Genomic DNA, 18,225 nt, shown 5'->3' on the forward strand with positions numbered 1-18,225 from the left:
GAAACTTTTAGTAAGTATTCTTCTGACAGTAAAGTTCAAGTCAGTGAATAAAAACATTAAGTTGAGGCACATATTTTGGTGACATAGTTGTGAAAGTAGATAAAATTATGATAAGTAGATAAAATTTATTTTGCAAAAAAGATTTTTGTTCAATGTTTTCACTCCAGGACAATTCTGATCTCATGAGGCTAGTTTTCTCTTTTCCTTAGCATCACCGAGAGAACACAAAATAGTGAAATGGTTCTTGTTAAAACATATATTTTAGACTTAACTTTGAATTACTGTCAAATTATTTTATTACATATTGTTTTCTTCAAAAACAAAAAAATGAGGCATATATATGCTCTACTTGTTCTCTCGATATATTACACTGATATAGAGTGTATTTTTGCAAGTTCTAGCTTCTGCTGAAATGTAAAAGTAAGTTAATATATTAATTCAGAGTGAAGAAATAAGGTAGCTTTCACTATAGTATGTTACACTTGGAAGGAGTCTTTCAGATTAGTTGCTCCTCTTCATTTAGCATGCATAACAGAGACTTAGTGAGGTAAAAGGAGCTCTAAAAGCATAAATTTCTCAATGGAAGTGAGAAGACTCAGCAAGCTCATTGGCAGCATATCTTTCTACTCTGTTATGCCATAACTATATTAGTATTTATTTATTTATTTGAGACACAGACTGACAGACTCTTTAGAGGGTCTTGTCATGCCATCTCCTTGCATCCAGTCAGCCAGGATTGCAAGTGTTCCTATAGATATGCTTAGTGTGTTAAAGTCAACCTGGGAACCAAAGCCAGGACCTTCTCATATGGCTCCAGTATTTTGTAGCAGTACCCTGTTACTTGTATCACTCCAGGTAGACACCATAACATTATTTATCATTAAATGAATAACCGATTAATCAAATATTTTTTGTGTTTTTGCCATAGGGCATGCATGCTTGCTGTAGAGAAACAGAGAGAGCCAGAGAGAGGGAAATTAAGAAATCACACCCCTAGGATGATGGCCATGCCACAATCCCTTCTCCTCCATTCTCTTCTTAGAATTTTGGGCATGCATGACACCTACCCAGAGTGATTGATTTTCAAGCTACCAGGTCTGAGACTTGAACCAGGTTCTGCCGTGTGGGAGTCCAGTGCCCTTAACTACCATGCCACATGCTGGCCCCAATCAAACAATTTTAAACATGGGTATATTTGGGACCATCAGTTAGCGTAATGGCTATGTCGCTGGACTACCATGTAGTCGACCACAGTTTGAGTCCCAGACATGGTGGCTTAAACTCACGCTGGGTGCGTGCGTGTGTGTGTGTGTGTGTGTCCGAGATCCTGAGAGGACAATGAAGGAGAAGGGATTGCGGTGTGGTCATCACCCTGGGGGGTGGGTTCTCACTTTCTGTCTCTCTGTCTCTGTCTTTCTGGTGAGTGCACAAGCCCTATAGCAAAAGAAAAAAAAAAAAAGGTATACTAACCCAGATGTAACAAAAGATTAAAAAAAGCCAAATATAAGCTAAATACTATCATTTTTTTTGAGTACATTTTTGCCTTATTGTGCATGCACCTGCCAGAGAGAAAGAGACAAAGGCACTGAGAGGGAAAGTGAGAAATCAGCCCTGGGTGGAATGGCCACACCACAATCCCTTCTGCTCCTTTCTCCTCACAGGATCTTGGGCACCCACACACATACACCCAGTGTGATTTTCAAGTCACTAGGTCTGGGACTTGAACTGTGGTAGGTCATGTAGGAATCCAGTGATGTAACCACTATGCTATCTACTGGTCCCAGTACTATCTGCAGTACTTTTCAAATAAATTTTTTGCTTTGCTCTGTTTCTACAGTCACCATCTTATTGAATCTTCATTACTGCTCGCCTACACCATTATATTTCCAAATGGAATTATCCATCTCATTTCTTTTCATTCTAACTGCTGCCAAATAAACACCTGATGAAACAGTCTGCTCCTATCACTGCTCTTCAATGTCTTCTAAAAGCCAACAATGGAAAACAAATTCCTTAGCTTAAGACTAGATTCAACAAACACATATTAAGCACTTTCTATATAACCTACTATTCAATTATCTACTTCTTCAGTCTATTAGAGTGTAAAATTATGTGTTTAGGGATTTGTTGTTGTTGCTCACTAATATATTCCAAGAATCCAGAGGAGTAGAATAGTACTTTGCAAAAAGCAGGTATCTAATACTTGCTAAGTGAATGACAGGAAATTCTCAGAGAGATTTAAAGATAAATAAGACATAATATCTGACTTTTACAAACTTACTGTCATTAAATGACCATGTGATGGAATTGTGGTACTTATTTCAAGTATATAAAAAGTGAAATGAACTTACATCTTTCCACCATTATTTCCTATTATATTATTTCAAGTATTAAATACTTTGGCCACTTAGAAATATTTTCTCTTGTCACAGCCTTTCTAAATGCTCAAACTCTTCCTTAGAATTTTACCCTTATTTCCTACAGAAGACTGTAACACACCATGACCTTTCTGAGACTTAGCTCCAAGGCTGCTGCTTCTGCAATACCATCCTCAAACTTGTCCTAAAGAAACGCTGGAAAAAAAGAAGCACATGACCTCTTTGACTCTCAAATTAATCTGTTGTTTTCTAATGGAAGAAGTGTATAAGTAAATATAATATATGGTGGGATGGATCCATGAGAAAATATCAATATATTGTTAATAACATTTTTTTTTTTTATTTTCCACTCCCAGAAAGAAATGTTGAGACAGAGACAGAGAGGGAGAAAGAGAAAGTGCCTTCCAATGGAGCATAGTCACACCACAAGTTCATAAGTGAAAAATAGATGAATGGCCAACAACAACAACAAAAAACATTTAAAAAGTTATAGTTATCAAAATATAAATCACATTTTAACAGATATTATAGATATGCCACTGAATTCATTATAAACATCAGCTGATTCTGTATTAAACAATCAGTACCACAGGAGGCACTAGAGTTATAGACACAATTCCTTCCTAAAAGAATTTTCATAAAATAAACAGTCAGGAATGACTTGTGATAGGCTGGTATTAAAGATCCAGATAATCTGTCTTAAGGAAATATTAAAATGTGTTCTATATCTGGTGTAAATATTGTTTCAGAAAAAATAATATAATAAAGAAAAATGTACATTAACTGATCTTTACTCCTAAATCTGAAACCTAGAAAGCTGAAACCTATAAATACATATTATGAGGTACTTGTAGCCTTCTTTTTAAAGTTCAGAGTTAGTGATTATTCTTTTAAGATTTTAAAAGAAAAAAGAAAGATGTAAAGACCATAAAAATAAAGTCCAAATATCATAAAGTTGATGTTTGTAACCAGCATGTAAAAATAGTTATGTATTTTGAATTAAATTAAAATAGTTCTAATTCTTTAATATTCACAGTACTTTCGACTATTGCAGAAGAGAAAAATCTAAATCAAAAATGTTTTTAAATAATATAGTAAACACAACCATGTAGAATGGTGTGCATATCCTAGAAAACAAAGTTTTAAAATTTCATAGTTGTCATTATAAAGAAAGTCATATTGCTACTATACAATTTTATATAAAATTACATTACTTATTCATTATGACACATTCCTTTTCTTACAAAAAAAGTTCCTGAGGATCAATTCCACATTTTGATGAGACTCCCACAAGACAGAAAAGTGATGTATTGAAATCGAAGTAGTTTTCCATTTAAGTAGAATAAATTGAAGACACATCTTGTTTCTAAAAAAATCTAAAACCAAGTAATATAAAGTAGGCTGAAGTCTCAAAGTTTCATTGGCAGAAATAGTGATCATCAGACAAGAGCTCCCTAGATGATGAAACTGCTTTACTTGAAATGAACAGGAAGATCAATGTAACAATTTTAAGTTTCATGTATTAAGTAATTGCTTCTTTTTCTTCAGTACCCACTTCTGATTTATGCTGCCCTTAATTGTTTGTAGTAATTTTTCATACAAATTATGTCACTATCTTAGCTTTGGCTTGCCATAAATATAATTGACAAAATAATTAATTTTTTGATGTTCGACATAAAAATTAAAATATATAAAAGAAAAACTAAAAGTTTAAAATGTACTCTGATGTTAAAAGACATTCAGCACATAAAATATTAGCATAAGAACTAGCATGACTCGTGCTATGATCAAATGTAGGTGGGTAGAGAATGTAAAATGATCCTTAAAAGCTAAACTGTATAATAGTTTCTTGCTTTTTTGCCTTTTATTTCTACTTGAGAGCTTATTTCAGGAATTTAGGTCCACTTCTCTATTTCTACAGTTCATTTAGATGATAAAAGGCCTGAAGGGAGTAAATCTAGTCTCTTTCCATAGACAATGAAGCCATACCATCTAGTTGGAGAGTTCTGGTAAGTGATAGGAAAAAAAAAAAAAAGAGACCATATAAACAATAAATATGACAGGAAGGAGATGTATTACTGCATTTGAATTCAATGAACTAAACAAGAGAAATGTGAAAGCACACCTTAATCCTGACTCATTTAGCCATGGTCTTACTATTTCGAAATGCCAACCACTACATTTTGTGTAGAACAGTTTTAACATGCTAAATTCAATTTTAATAATAATTCCTAGTTAGAGGACTCAGAAAACCAGGGGGATTTTAGTACTAAATCTAAATTAGCATAAGCATTTAACAAACTTCTTAATTTATTACATTTATCACCAAGAGGGGAATTGTCAATTATGCATATACCGAATTATATCATTACAGTGCAGCTTTGGGACAGTTAATCATGAACCTCCAGTAATCATGAATAACTAGTGAACATTTGGCAATCTGAGAGGAATAACGTAAACAAGAAAGGTAATCGCATCAGAACAAGGAAGGCTTCAGAGAAGCTCACAAGCAGCGATCCATGCCATCTATAATAATTAAACCAGGAAAGAAAAAAATGAATAAACAGACACACATTAATATTCAGTTCTTTTCTCTGCTAAAGGTCTCATGGCAGAAGGACTGTCCACTGATTAGGATATTTTACTTTCTAACTACTGGCATTTTAACAATGGAAGGGTGACAAGTAATTAGTGTACATTACTTCCTAATAGGAAAACAGTGAATTCCAAATAATGTGCCACCCATACAAGATAGCTGCCCTATAGTCAGGGTACTATTTCATTTACGCAGTTATTGACAACATGAGGTTAATTATTCACATATTGTAGGCTGACAAAATGCACTACATTAAGGGGGTTAGAGGGTAAGAGATCATATGGCTTTACCTCAGCTATTGTGATAGACTCTGGATACAACGTGTGAATCAAATGATTTGCCAACATGAGATAAATCAAGGCATCTTCATCTACATGTAGACCAAAATACTCATTGTAGTCACCTGAAAAACCCTGACCTAAAGAACAGAAAATCAACATGAATATATTATTGTTATCATGCAAGTCTTAACTCTGCACAATGTGCCTATGCAATGGTTTGTTGGTACAAATTTTGTTATTAGAGTAAAATGTAATGATAATGTTACCATCGGCAAATCTACTATCTAATTTAAAGAAGTACTCCACATCACCCCCAATTCAGACAATACTACACATTAATATTTGTTTAACCAAAAACTTTCTTTAAAAATCAAGAAAAATATTTAATGTAAAGGTTTAATTCCAGCTAACTTTATAGAAGAAAAATGAAGCAAAATGAATGATATTAAAGAGGATTCTAAATTTCAAAATTTTAATAGATTTTTCTGTCACATCAAGATATTAATGATGGGAACCAGCAGTTAGCATAATGGCTATGTTGCTGGACTCCCACGTAGTCGACCGCGGTTCATGTCCCAGACCCAGTGGCTTAGAACTCATGCCGGGCATGTGTGTGTGTGCCCAAGATCCCGAGAGGAGAATGGAGGAGAAGGGATTGTGGCGTGACCATCCCCACTGAGGGGTGATTTCTCGCTTTCTGTCTCTCTGTCTCTCTCTGTTGGTCTGGTGAGGGCATAGCGAAAACCTCTCAAAAAAGAAAAAAAAATAGATATTAATGTTAGCTTCTATTAGACCTCTCCCAAGTACTGAAAAGTAAATATAAAAACTATCATAACACTGAGGAAGAACATTTATATTATTCTAAAATGTGCTTTAATTTATGCCATCCACATTTCATATGATGACAAAGACATTATGACATCCTCAAACTCCTATCTCCTTTACTCCCATGTCCTAATTTTGGTTGCTTATAATATATTTCACTCATTGAGGTTATCTCACTTAATTTCTATTCTTTCAGTTAATTACTTTTATTTTTGTAATTGATTGACATTAGTGTTCAATACTGGGCTTTTCTTTCCTGCTTCCATATATCTAAGTTTTTTGTGATTCTTTTGGATTCTATCAGTAAAGGATTCTATATTTTCAAGTATGCTTATGAACATTTCATTTCTTAGGATCTTTAGTGTTTATATCTCAATAGCAATTCAACTACCAAACTTTCCTCTTGATGTCATTTTCATTTATTTAAAATGCTTAACCAACAAAAATCTGTATGTATACAAGGTGAAGAAGACTATTATTTATATCACAGCATACTGATATATTACCACAGTTATATTAACACTCTTCATCACCACAGTTACTATTGAGTGAGTGTGTATGTAAGCAGGGAGGGGGCATGAAGCCACTTAAAATCTCCTCTCATCAAACTTCATAGATAACACAATATTACTAATAACAGTTACTATGCTACACATGTGCTATCCAGAACTTATTCAATGAATAAGTAAAATATTGAATTTTTTTTTATCAAATTCACTTCAATTCCTTTACCCATCAGCCCCTGGCAACTATTATTCAACTATAAAATTCTCAAGTCAGACTGTTTCCAAACAATTTTGTAGACAAACTTGGCTACTGGTAATGGAATAGTATGAGTTTAGCCATTTATTTATTTATTTTTAATCTATTCAGGTAAATTGCTTTTCTTTCTAGGTATCTGCAGATGAGTTTCTTTTTATCACTACATTCACCAAGCAAACATTCTATGATTTGATATTATTCATAAAAAGCATATTCTGTATCCATTCACTAGGTTCATTTTCTTAATTTTCCCTGAAAAATATTCTGCCCTCACCAGAGGGAGTTTCTGAAGGGCATGTAGGTGACTTAATCCAGGAAAGGCTCTTTCTTAACTTTTGCCATGCTTGCCTTTGAATCCCCTAAGTCAGCTTTTATCCAAACTCACAGGTGGGTATCAGTGAACCCTGTTGTGTTTTACAGATTGACCTTCTTTCCTAAAACACTGCATTGGGGTATTACCATGATTAAGAGTAAGTAGTAGCACACTTTGAATCATTAGTATTTTTCTGGGAAGCTGATATTCACCATTTACAATCTAGCACTTCTATTCTTTAAATGGTTGTCACTGCTAAGTATTTGGCCATTAAAAAAAAGATTTTTTCCATGTTATCTATTGAGAGATTAGGACTTTGACATCCTACTTCTTTGCAAAACTTTTAAACTCCAGGTCTGATCAATATTTTTCATTTATAAATTCATTTATAATTTTTTTAAAACTGAGTAAATCCATATTTAAAATATACATATTTTCTTCAGTGTCATTCACTTATAAAATATATTTCTACTTCACCTCTTGCCAAACAGGTATCAGAAGTGACTAGAGAAAGACACTCAATAGAATTATAATAATACAAAAAAAAAAAAACAGTTATAAAAGCTTCTATAACTGAACCTTTTATCTGGTTTGAATTTTCTAGTAAAACTGAAATAAAATCATTATTCACATGGATAGAAAATCAGGTTATTTACCCATTCCATGGTGATGGTAGAGCATAGATGTAACACCATCAAAACGAAATCCATCAAAGCCATATTCTTCCAACCACCATCTTATGTTTGACAGAAGGAATCTTAAAACTTCCCAGCTAAAATATGAGAGAAATACATATTTTGTATAATATAAGTAGTGTTTTCTTTCATTGTTATATGTCTTTCATGAATACTACTAAGATCACAAATCTCAGTCAATATTTGATACTCAAGAAACATGTATCAGAAAACCACTAATAACTATCTAGTTTGTTTAAGAGTGCTCATTCTAAAAAGAAAATTATTAGGTGCTTTAGCCACAATATTACTTAAAACCCAAGAAAAACTGAAAGAAAAAAATTGAAGGGAAGAATGTGTTAGCTGGACGCCAAGGACAACACCGTCTTGTTCAGTGCTATGTCTCCAGCAACCAAATGTGATTAGAAAATGATAGTGCTAAGAGAAACAGAAAACCTTACTAATGTTTATTCCATCAGATTTCTTATGTACTACAACCACAGTTATATAATCTTCTCCTCCTCCTAGAAATTTTTTTTTAAAAATTATCAGTAAAAAAAAATATAGCCTTAATGATTGTCTACTTAAAATATTTCCTGATGCTACCATTTCAAAGAGAAAGAATTTAAAATAAAAGGTAAAAGACAAAGAAGACTTTTAAAATTAACAACATGGTAAGGAATATTACGTTTACTAGACAGCTGTTTGTGGAGGTGAAAAAAGAAAAACCCAATTACCCCAAAACACATGTTTAATAAAGTAGAAAGTTCTACAAGTTAAAGAACCCTACATCCATTAAAAACAGAAGGAAAAACAAAGAACTGTAGAACTCAATTAAAAACACCACACGAAACAAGTCTATTTCGGACAATTGAAAAGAGGGCATCATCAATTAGTATTTTCTTTAGTCATACAGTTATGGTTGAGTTCTCTATCTTATTATAACTGTGGTTTTAAGACTTTAATACCTCATTTAGTTTAATGACAAAGCTGTAATAGTGTAAACAAATCTTTAGCCCAGTTGAAATTCATGTATTTTTTAAACCTTCCATATATTAAATAGCAATCTGACATAAGTGGAGTTTTAGTTATCACAATCAAGTGTGGAACTGTAAATCTAAACCCTGGGAAAGATGAGCACTGTTGCTACTAAACTGCTTTAAATAGGTTACTTGGAGCTTTGAAAACTTACAGAAGTTTTTTTTTTTTTTTTTTTCCAAGCAATGTAGCAGATGTGAAAAGGAGCCAAGAGGTTCAAGATGTTTAGGCTAAACAATAATAAAAGTAGATTTTGCCAATGTTTCTATTATTGCATTTTCATTTAGGATTTAAGGGAAAATTTTTGTTTAACAAAAAGAAACAAATGCAAACAATGAGTATTCTACAATATTCAAACTACTCTATTTTGTATAACAATTTCTAACTACTATAGTTCTTTTTATTTTTAATTGATAAGCTTAACTTTTTAGAGATGTTTTATATGTACTGTAAAATTAAAAGGAAGGTCCAAGAGTTTCCCCATCTCCCTTCCCCCACATCTATCTGTATTTATCAATCATCAATCAATCTATCTATCATCTATCTATCAAACTATCTATCTAACTATCTATCATCTGTGTGTGTGTGTGTGTGTGTGTGTGTGTGTGTGTATTAATATAGAGATTTTTTTTCAGGTTGTTGCCCTAGGGTGCATGTGCTTGCCGGAGAGATACACAGAAAGAGGAAAAGTGAGAAATCACTCTCAGGAGGGGTGGCCGTGTTGTAATCCTTTTTCCTCTATTCTCCTCTTTGGACACGCACATGTGCAAAAACACACATTCAGTGTGATTTTCAGGCTGCTAGGTCCAGTATTCGAACTGCAGTCATCCAGGTGTGAGTCCAACACCTTAACCACAACACCACCGGCTGGCCCCATATATTTATAAATTTTTTAACAAGAATACTACATAATAACTTCAAAAAAAGACTTAAGTATATTTGAATATCAATAATCCTTCAAAAACAATGTTTTGAAAAGGATATTATTACTTTTCTAATTTGGCCATATGACTGGTAATAAATTTTTTAATTCTGTAAAGTAAAAACAAAAGACATTTTCGGTAAAATATACCACAGAGTAGAAACAAAACTGACTTAAAACTAAATATCTTAAATATTTAGATTAATTAAGTTCATTAGCAAATCAATAAAATGGGGGGGGGGAAGGCATAGAAAGCAACCACGGATACCAGAGACAGTGTGGGAGGAGGGTGGGACACTGCAGAGAGCCAGAGATAGGGAATCAAGGATGGCCATAAAAAGCAAAATATACAGGAAACGAGAAATGGAAAATTATTTGTTGACGATGACACGTACGTTGACGTGTTTGATTGAGCCAATATACAGTGTATTCTGAATGAGAACTCTCATTTTGTATACTGCAATGATGTATAGTGAATGAAAAAAAATTTAAATAATAAAAGTAAATATTCTGGGGGACTAGCAGTTAGCATAATGGCTATGTCGCTGCACTCCCATGTAGTCGACCGTGGTTTGAGTCCTTGACTCCATGGCTTAAACGCACACTGGGCACGTGTATGCGTGCCCAAGATCCTGAGAGGAGAATGGAGGAGAAAGGATTGCAGTATGGCCATCCCCTTTGGGGGTGGGGTGGGAGGTGATTTCTCGGTTTCTAGCTCTCTGTCTCTGTCTTTCTGGTGAGTTCATGCGCACTATAGCAAAAACCTCACAAACAAACAAACAAAAACCAACCAAACAAACAAAAAAACTAAATATCTTGGGTGGGCATATGATGATCTGAATGCATAAACTAGAGATCACAAACTATCCCTGAGCCTTTTCCAACATGCACTTCTATTTTGAGGGACTTGCAGGGCACTTAATGTTCAATTTGGGGACCAGTAGATGGCATAATTGTTATGTTGCTGGACTCCCATGTAGTTACCAAGGTTCAAGTACCAGTTTTGGTGGCTGAAACTCATGCCAGGCACATGTGCGTGCGTGACCAAGATCCTGAGAAAAGAGTGGAGAAGGGACTCTTGTGGCCATTTCTTGGGGGTGTGATTTCTTTCTTTGTGTGTGCGTCTCTCTCTCTCTGTCTTTCCAGCAGGCACACACGCCTTATAGCAAAAAATCTGTTAAAAAACAAAAAAAAGTCCAGTTTTAATTCCCATAGTTGGAACGGGTGTTTTCTAGCTCTTCCTAGATCCTGCCAGTCCATATTTCGTTATCCACCCCCTCCCCCAAGTATTCATTACATCACTAACTTGTGGACATCCATTGTCAATCTCTAATAAAAAGTATAGTCACTCCATGTTTTGTGGGTACATGGTTTCATATATAAAATTGTGTTCTAATATCTACAAAGATAAAATAAAGTGAGAGGGGGCCGGCAGGTGGCGTGATTAAGGGTGCTGGACCTCCCATATGGCCAACCTGCTTTCTTGCTTTCTCGCTTCCTTGCTTTCTCTCTCTCTCTCTCTGTCCCTTTGTGGTCAAATTAAAATAAATAAGTTAAATAATAATTATTATTATTATTATTTTAAAAAATAAAGTGAGGGGAAAAGATTCAATGATATTGCAATTTAATGAAAACAGAAGAAGAAGATGATGTGAACTTAATATTAAAAGGAAAAAATCTATCCAGTGTCTCATATTTGAATAAAAACAGTTACTAAAACTTCTACTGATATCTATTACTATAATATTTAAGCTAGTCCCTCCTTGACCAAAAGGGTTAAAAACAAACAACAAATTATGCTTAAAATATTGAAAGGAAAAACACATATTTGTGTGTAACTATGTGAGTAGACAGATTCTTGGAATAAATAAAAAATTCTGTGATAATCTGAAAAGAATAGTGACCATGAGCATCTAATTTAAAAGTTCTAATGGATTAAACAATATTAAATTATACTCTGTAGGTCTCAGAAATACTCTTAAATAGAAAAAAAAATCTACAAAAACATAAACATATGGGAGCAGCAGATGGCATAATAGTTATGCCATTGGACTCTCATGTAGTCAAATGTAGTTCAACTCCTGAACCTGGTAGCTTAAAACTCACACCAGGTGCATGTGCATGCATGTCCAAAATCCCAAGATGACAATGGAAGAGAAAGGATTATGGTATGGCCATCCCTGGAGGGTGATTTATTGCTTTCTGTCCCGCTGTCTCTCTGGTGAGTGCATGTGCCCTATAGCAAAAATCTCTCTCTAAAAATAAATAAATAAATAAACAAACAAACATATATAATTAACAGAGACATAATTAAAGACACCATAACATTAAACTGACAGGACTAAATCAAGCTTGCAGTGTCTTTAAGATAATTTATTTTATTGTATGTTATGAATTATTAATGAAACAAAACACATATATTATCCATAGAAGGGACACACACACATACACACACACGTACATACACAAAATTTAACAGGAAAGCAAGTACCTAGGACAAAATTAGTAAAGAACCAAAATCTAGAGAGTTTTTTTTTTTTACTTAAAAAAATATCAGGAAATAGATTCAGGAAAACAAATATGTAAAATTTAAGTTAGTAGTAGCAAATGAAAAGCAATGATTAAAAATATTAATTATCTGGGGTCATCAGGTGGCACAGTAGTTAAGACACTGGACTCCCATATGGATAACTATGGTTTGAGACCTAGACCCAGTGACTTGAAACTCATGCCATGTGTGTGTGTGCACATGCCCCAAATCCCAGGAGAATGGAGAAGCGATTATAATATGTCCATCTACTCTGGAGGTGGGGGGTAATTTCTCTCTTTCTGTCTCTCTCTTTCTCTATCTCTGGTGAGCACATGTGCCCTACCACACAAATCTCTCTCAAAAAAATATTATCAGGGCCAGCAGGTGGTGTGTTAGTTAAGGCATAGGATTCCCACTTAGCCAACAGTAGTTTGAGTCCCATACCCAAAGGTTTGAAAATCACATCAAGCACATGCGCATGTGTGTCCAAAATTCCAGGAAGAGAATGTAGGAGAAGGTATGGCATTGTGGCCATCTACACTGAAGGATGATTTCTCAATTTCCCTCTCCCTGCTTCTCTCTGATGAGAACACATGCTATAAGGCAAAAACCTAAAATAAAAATAAATAATTCTCTGATTAAACACATTTTCTAAAAATAAATTATTAGTTAAGAAAATCAACTAGCCTTATCAGGATAATATTTTATAAATTACTAGCCTTTGTGGTATAAGAAAAAGATAACTTTCAGGGTATTCCTGAAAATACGAAGGACAGGCAGATTTATAAAATGTGCTTCCAGTATTTGTGGTGACCTGAATTTCTGTTTCTTATCATCTTACCACTATAAATCTAGGCAAAATAACTCACTCTCTGAATTTCAGTGGCCCAGTGAAATGATTTGAAAACACAAACTGATCAGGGGTCCAACAGTGGCACAGTGGTAACACGTAACACTCTTTGAAGACACACACACACGGAAATGATGCTGATTCACATCCAGAGATCTCCCCGAGCTCTCAGGACATGCATGTGCCCATGATCTGGACTAGCTAAAATGCATCATAGTTTTAAAACCCTGTTGAGGATGCTGTCTCTCTCTATCTCTCTTGGAATAAATAAATAAATAAATGCAAATATACTTTGATGGATTGATTGTACTCAAATTAGTAAATCATTACTTTAGAGATTAACCAAGACAGAGAACCAGAAAGACTGAGGTCTAAGTTCATAAAATAACCACACTACTATTAGCAGTATGTTGCATGGACACAATTAAAAACTTTAAGCTGTCACAGCCAGCAGGTGGCGTGGTGGGTTAAGGCACTGGACTCCCACATGGGTGACCATGTTTCTAGTACTGGACCAGGCAGCTTGCACTTTATCTCTCTCTCTCTGTCTCTCTTTGATGAGTACATGTACCCAATAGCAAATTTTAAAAATACTAATAATAAATAAATAGAATTAAATAAATAATTATTTTTTTAAAAAAGAACTCAAAGCTGAAAAATGTTAGGGTATGGAGTGTTACCATATCATTGGAATGAAAATCTAGCTTTCTTTTTCTTTTCTTTAAAATACATACCCATACAACTTGATGTACACAATGTATTTAATTATTACATGAACATATTTATCTCAGACTACTGAGCTCAAATTATAAGCAAGCTGTTCCATGTGGCTGGGCAGTGGGCAAATGAGTGAGACTTGGTCTGTGTCTACAGCTGTCCCCATTATTCACACTGCCGCTTTGACTGCAGCTCCCGTGGGATCACTGGTGGATGGAGTGTGTCACAGTACAATATACTGCAATGTTTGCAATGTGGTAGTGGTGGAAATGAGGTGCATGGTGGATGTGGTGTGCTTGGGTCATCCCGGGACCACTACCTACCCTGGTCCACCAGAACATCTTGCACAAGGCTGGTCCCTGGTATAAGGACCACTGCACTAGTTGACTTAGAGGACTCAGCATATAGTTATGCTCAAATTTATTACAGCAAATTGATATAAAGGGACAACAAGGGACAAGCTGCCTGGAGAAAATCTAAGTGCATGCCGCTGAGATCTCTCCTGGTTATTTATGTCTGGAGTCACATAGGGTACATTTAACTCTTTTGGCTACAATTTGTCACATTATTTGTAAAGTGCTCTCTACCATAGAAGCTCATTAAATCCTCAGTTCCCAGGGTTTTTTTTTTTTTTTTTAATTATAGGGTGCGTGCGCTCGCCAGACAGACAGAGAGAGACATGGAGACAGAAAGCGAGAAATCACCCCCCGGGTGAATGGTCATGCCGCAATCCCTTGGGATCTTGGGCACGCATGCACACGTGCCTGGCATGACTTTTAAGCCACCGGGTACAGGACACGAACCGCGGTCGACTATGTGGGGGTCCAGCGACATAGCCATTACGCTAACTGCTGGTTCCCAGTTTCCAGGGTTTTACCAGGGGCTGGCAACAAGGCATCATCCTCTGCCTTTGTAAAATCAAAATCCAACCTCCAAGAAGGAATGCAGATATTTAGCATAATTAAGTATCTGTATGAAGAACTTAGGTGCAGTTAGCCACTGTTACCAGTTCTAGGAATGGTGAGAATTCTCCTGAAACCTAAATTCCTAGTGAAGGGCATTCTTAAAGGCTGGCATTTCTAAGGATGGAAGTTATAGTTGTGCTCTCATAACATTTTTCTACATAAAATCAGACCTTATATTATGTACTCATATAATAAAATACTTAGTATAGGTTACTGGTGGTGGTGGTGGTGGGGGGGAATTTCCAAGTACTTTTATCCATGGATAGATTACTAAAAAAAAAGAAAAAGAGAGACTTTTCCCCGAGTCTGAGTACTTCTACCTCAACACCAAGTGGAAGAATTTTAAATACACATTTAAAAATATCTAAAGTCAAAAGGACATGCAGTGGAGGTACTGGGTCCTGCACCTTACCCTTCAGCATTCACATGGACAATGAAAACAGTGATCTCATGTATGAGTGAGCTAGTCTGCTGAATTTAAGGTTGGTCATTTAAATAGAAGACCAAAACAAACTTAAGGCATGTGTCACCAGTGAAAATACAGATTTCTGAAAGATATCCAATACTACTTTTACTCTCATAATCTTCAAATTCATTTCCCTTTTTGAGGAAGTTTAAACAAGGGAAGTTACAGTGTGGTGTATTCTGAGCTATGAATGAATTAGAAATACTGCTCAGTGTGCTCTCTAGTAATAAATGAACTGAATAATCTCAATTGAATAGTTTGCCTTGAGTCAAAGAGTGAAAATGTCTGGCAAAGGGCACAATAAAAAAGGCAATTTACTCTTTCTACCTCAAAATGTCATCAGACAGCCCATAACACAGTTGATATATCCAGTTGATTAGAGTCCCATAAAAATATAAAACGGAATTTAGGAGCACAGTTTCACTCTGGTGTGTTCCAATAGACAGGGCAGGATTTAGATTTTAAGGTTATTCCATTGACATAAGGCTTTTAAATTTGTCCTCAAGAATCAATGTACAGCCTAGTTTCCAAACAAGTAAAAGGGCTGGGTGCTAACTTTCAGATGGCAATGAGGAAAAAATTGTAGACCTCCATGGACACCATGAATGTGTATGAGAAGTAACTTAGCCATTAGCTTTGTATCTTAAATTATCAGCTGAGTTAGAAACTATCACTGTGTCATCCATATTGCCTATAGTTAATTGATAAGCTCACTCATGTTTCATTTTTATGAAGCAGAAATAAACTCCCTAAAATTCGAGAAAAAAAGATAATGAAATGCAGCTGACTTACTTGTGAATCATAAACTACTAAAAATGTTTAAATCACAGATGTCTAATATAGAAACTGAATACATCGATGGATAATAGATAGATTTAAGGATTTACGGCAATCAAAATAATCAAGGTTTTAATTGGTTTAGATGTCTGAAAAATTCACCTTGTAATCAAGTAATGAGGCTTTATTAAGAAAATTTTGTTTCACACAAATAATCCCAATATTAATGTTTTTAGGCAATAGCCCTAAAGCCAAAAATTATTTCTTTTTCTTCTTTTTTGGAGAGGTTTTTGCTATAGGTTGTGTGCGCTCGCCAGACAGACAGAGAAAGACAGAGACAGAAAGCGAGAAATCAACACCTAGGGGGGATGGCCATGCTGCAATCCCTTCTCCTCCATTCTGCTCTCAGGATCTTGGGCACACATGCACACGCAACCGGCGTGAGTTTAAGCCACTAGGTCCGGGACTCGAACTACGGTCGACTACGGGAGTCCAGCAACATAGCCATTACACTAACTGCTGGTCCCTAAAACCAAAAATTATTGTCTCACATTCTGTCAATGAACTTTATATGAAATGAAACACAGTCAAATTTTCTTGGCAAAAAGTATAATCAGATATAATGACATCTATTGAATTAAAAATTACATTTTGTAATCCACACCTATTTGTCTAATGTTCTATTTATCTGTGGTCCAGAATAACCTCAGATTTTCAAATTAAGCAACTTAGTTCACTGGATATTATTAAAGCTATGAACATTGTATGCTAATTATTTGGAAAAAAATTAAACAATGCCTAAATATAAAAAAAATGAAGGCAAGTTCCATCTCTCTCCTCATCATTCAATAGTCTTTGAGACTAGCTGGCTACGAAACAGTACATCATAAAACCATAAAGCAAAATCCTTATGTTTTCATCCTGTTTTAATTAAGCAGTAAATTGACTTTAAGGGAAAAAGGTACTTACTGTGTGATTTTTACTTTTTAGTGAGTTAAGTAAGGCATGCCCCTCCCAGCAAAAGATAAGGCTATTAGGGATCAGCAGTTAGCATAATGGCTATGTCGCTGGACTCCCACATAGTCAACTACGGTTCGAGTCCCGGACCCGGTGGTTTAAACTCACGCCGGGCGCGTGTGCGTGCGTGCCCAGGATCCTGAGAGGAGAATGGAGGAGAAGGGATTGCAGCGTGGCCATCCCCCCTGGGGGGCGATTTCCTGCTTTCTATCTCTCTTTCTCTGTCTGGTGAGCGCACGCGCCCTATAGCAAAAACCTCTCCACCCCCCCCGCAAAAAAAGATAAGGCTATTAAATTTTAAAAAAATGTTTTGAAAAATATTCTAAAATGTCACCATTGAAAAATAGATGACATTTACCTCAATTTTAAATTTCTTCATTAAAAAGACATTAATCAATGTAATTGTGACTAAATTGACCAATAAATTTGAAGTGTTATATTTTGCTCCTATTTTGTAGTATAAATTCAATTAGTTGGAATTGATTAAAAGAAAACCTTGAAGTGATCAAAAAGTAATACTACATATTTAATAGATAACAGTATCACTGATAAAAAAAAAAATAACCTGGGGTTTTGGACACTAAAGATTATGTTGAGGCTACGGTCTGTATTAATTTTGAATAAAATTAGGTAATGAGTACAAAATCCTAGAGAGACAAGTTCTCAACTCAACTATTAAAAATCTGTAATAGAAATTCCCAAATATGAGGAGTTATTATAAATTATAATTTTGAAGGTTTCTTTTCAGTCTCACATAGGTTTCTGAATCTTAATCTGAGCCTATAGAATTCTATTTTATATAAAGAATACATTATTTAATCAGCTTGTATCCACCAAACTTTGGCTATCTATACGCATTATCAGAATAAAACATCCTCTTTCCCCTAACCTAACTTATGCTTAGCTTTTTAAATATTCTATTAAAATTCCTTATTTTTGCATTATCTGTAAGGTAAGATATTGTGTCTTTATAAGCTGAATACTTAACAATTATACTTTTACTAAAAATAAAATTTGGCTGGAGAATTTTCAAGTCATTTTTCTCAGGTTGAACCTGTTTTCTAAAATTTAGTGTTCTGTTCAAGACTTGGAAAAGGCAAACGAACCTGTAGGG

The 18,225-nt window shown here is 34.9% G+C and overlaps 1 protein-coding gene across 1 annotated transcript in view; it reads right to left on the reverse strand.

The window, feature by feature from the left end:
- Positions 1-7,941, reverse strand: part of GBE1 (1,4-alpha-glucan branching enzyme 1) — a gene marked incomplete at its 5' end in the record, with an annotated part of 110,564 nt that extends 102,623 nt beyond the window's left edge. Inside the window, 2 exons of the mRNA XM_006162606.3 lie at positions 5,265-5,392; positions 7,812-7,941. Coding sequence (XP_006162668.1) covers positions 5,265-5,392; positions 7,812-7,941 — 258 coding nt within the window. The remainder of the gene's footprint in view (positions 1-5,264; positions 5,393-7,811) is intronic.
- Positions 7,942-18,225: the final 10,284 nt, after the last annotated feature.

This window comes from Tupaia chinensis, unplaced genomic scaffold (assembly GCF_000334495.1).
Source record: "Tupaia chinensis unplaced genomic scaffold, TupChi_1.0 Scaffold140301_1, whole genome shotgun sequence".
NCBI classification, from domain to species: Eukaryota; Metazoa; Chordata; class Mammalia; order Scandentia; family Tupaiidae; genus Tupaia; species Tupaia belangeri.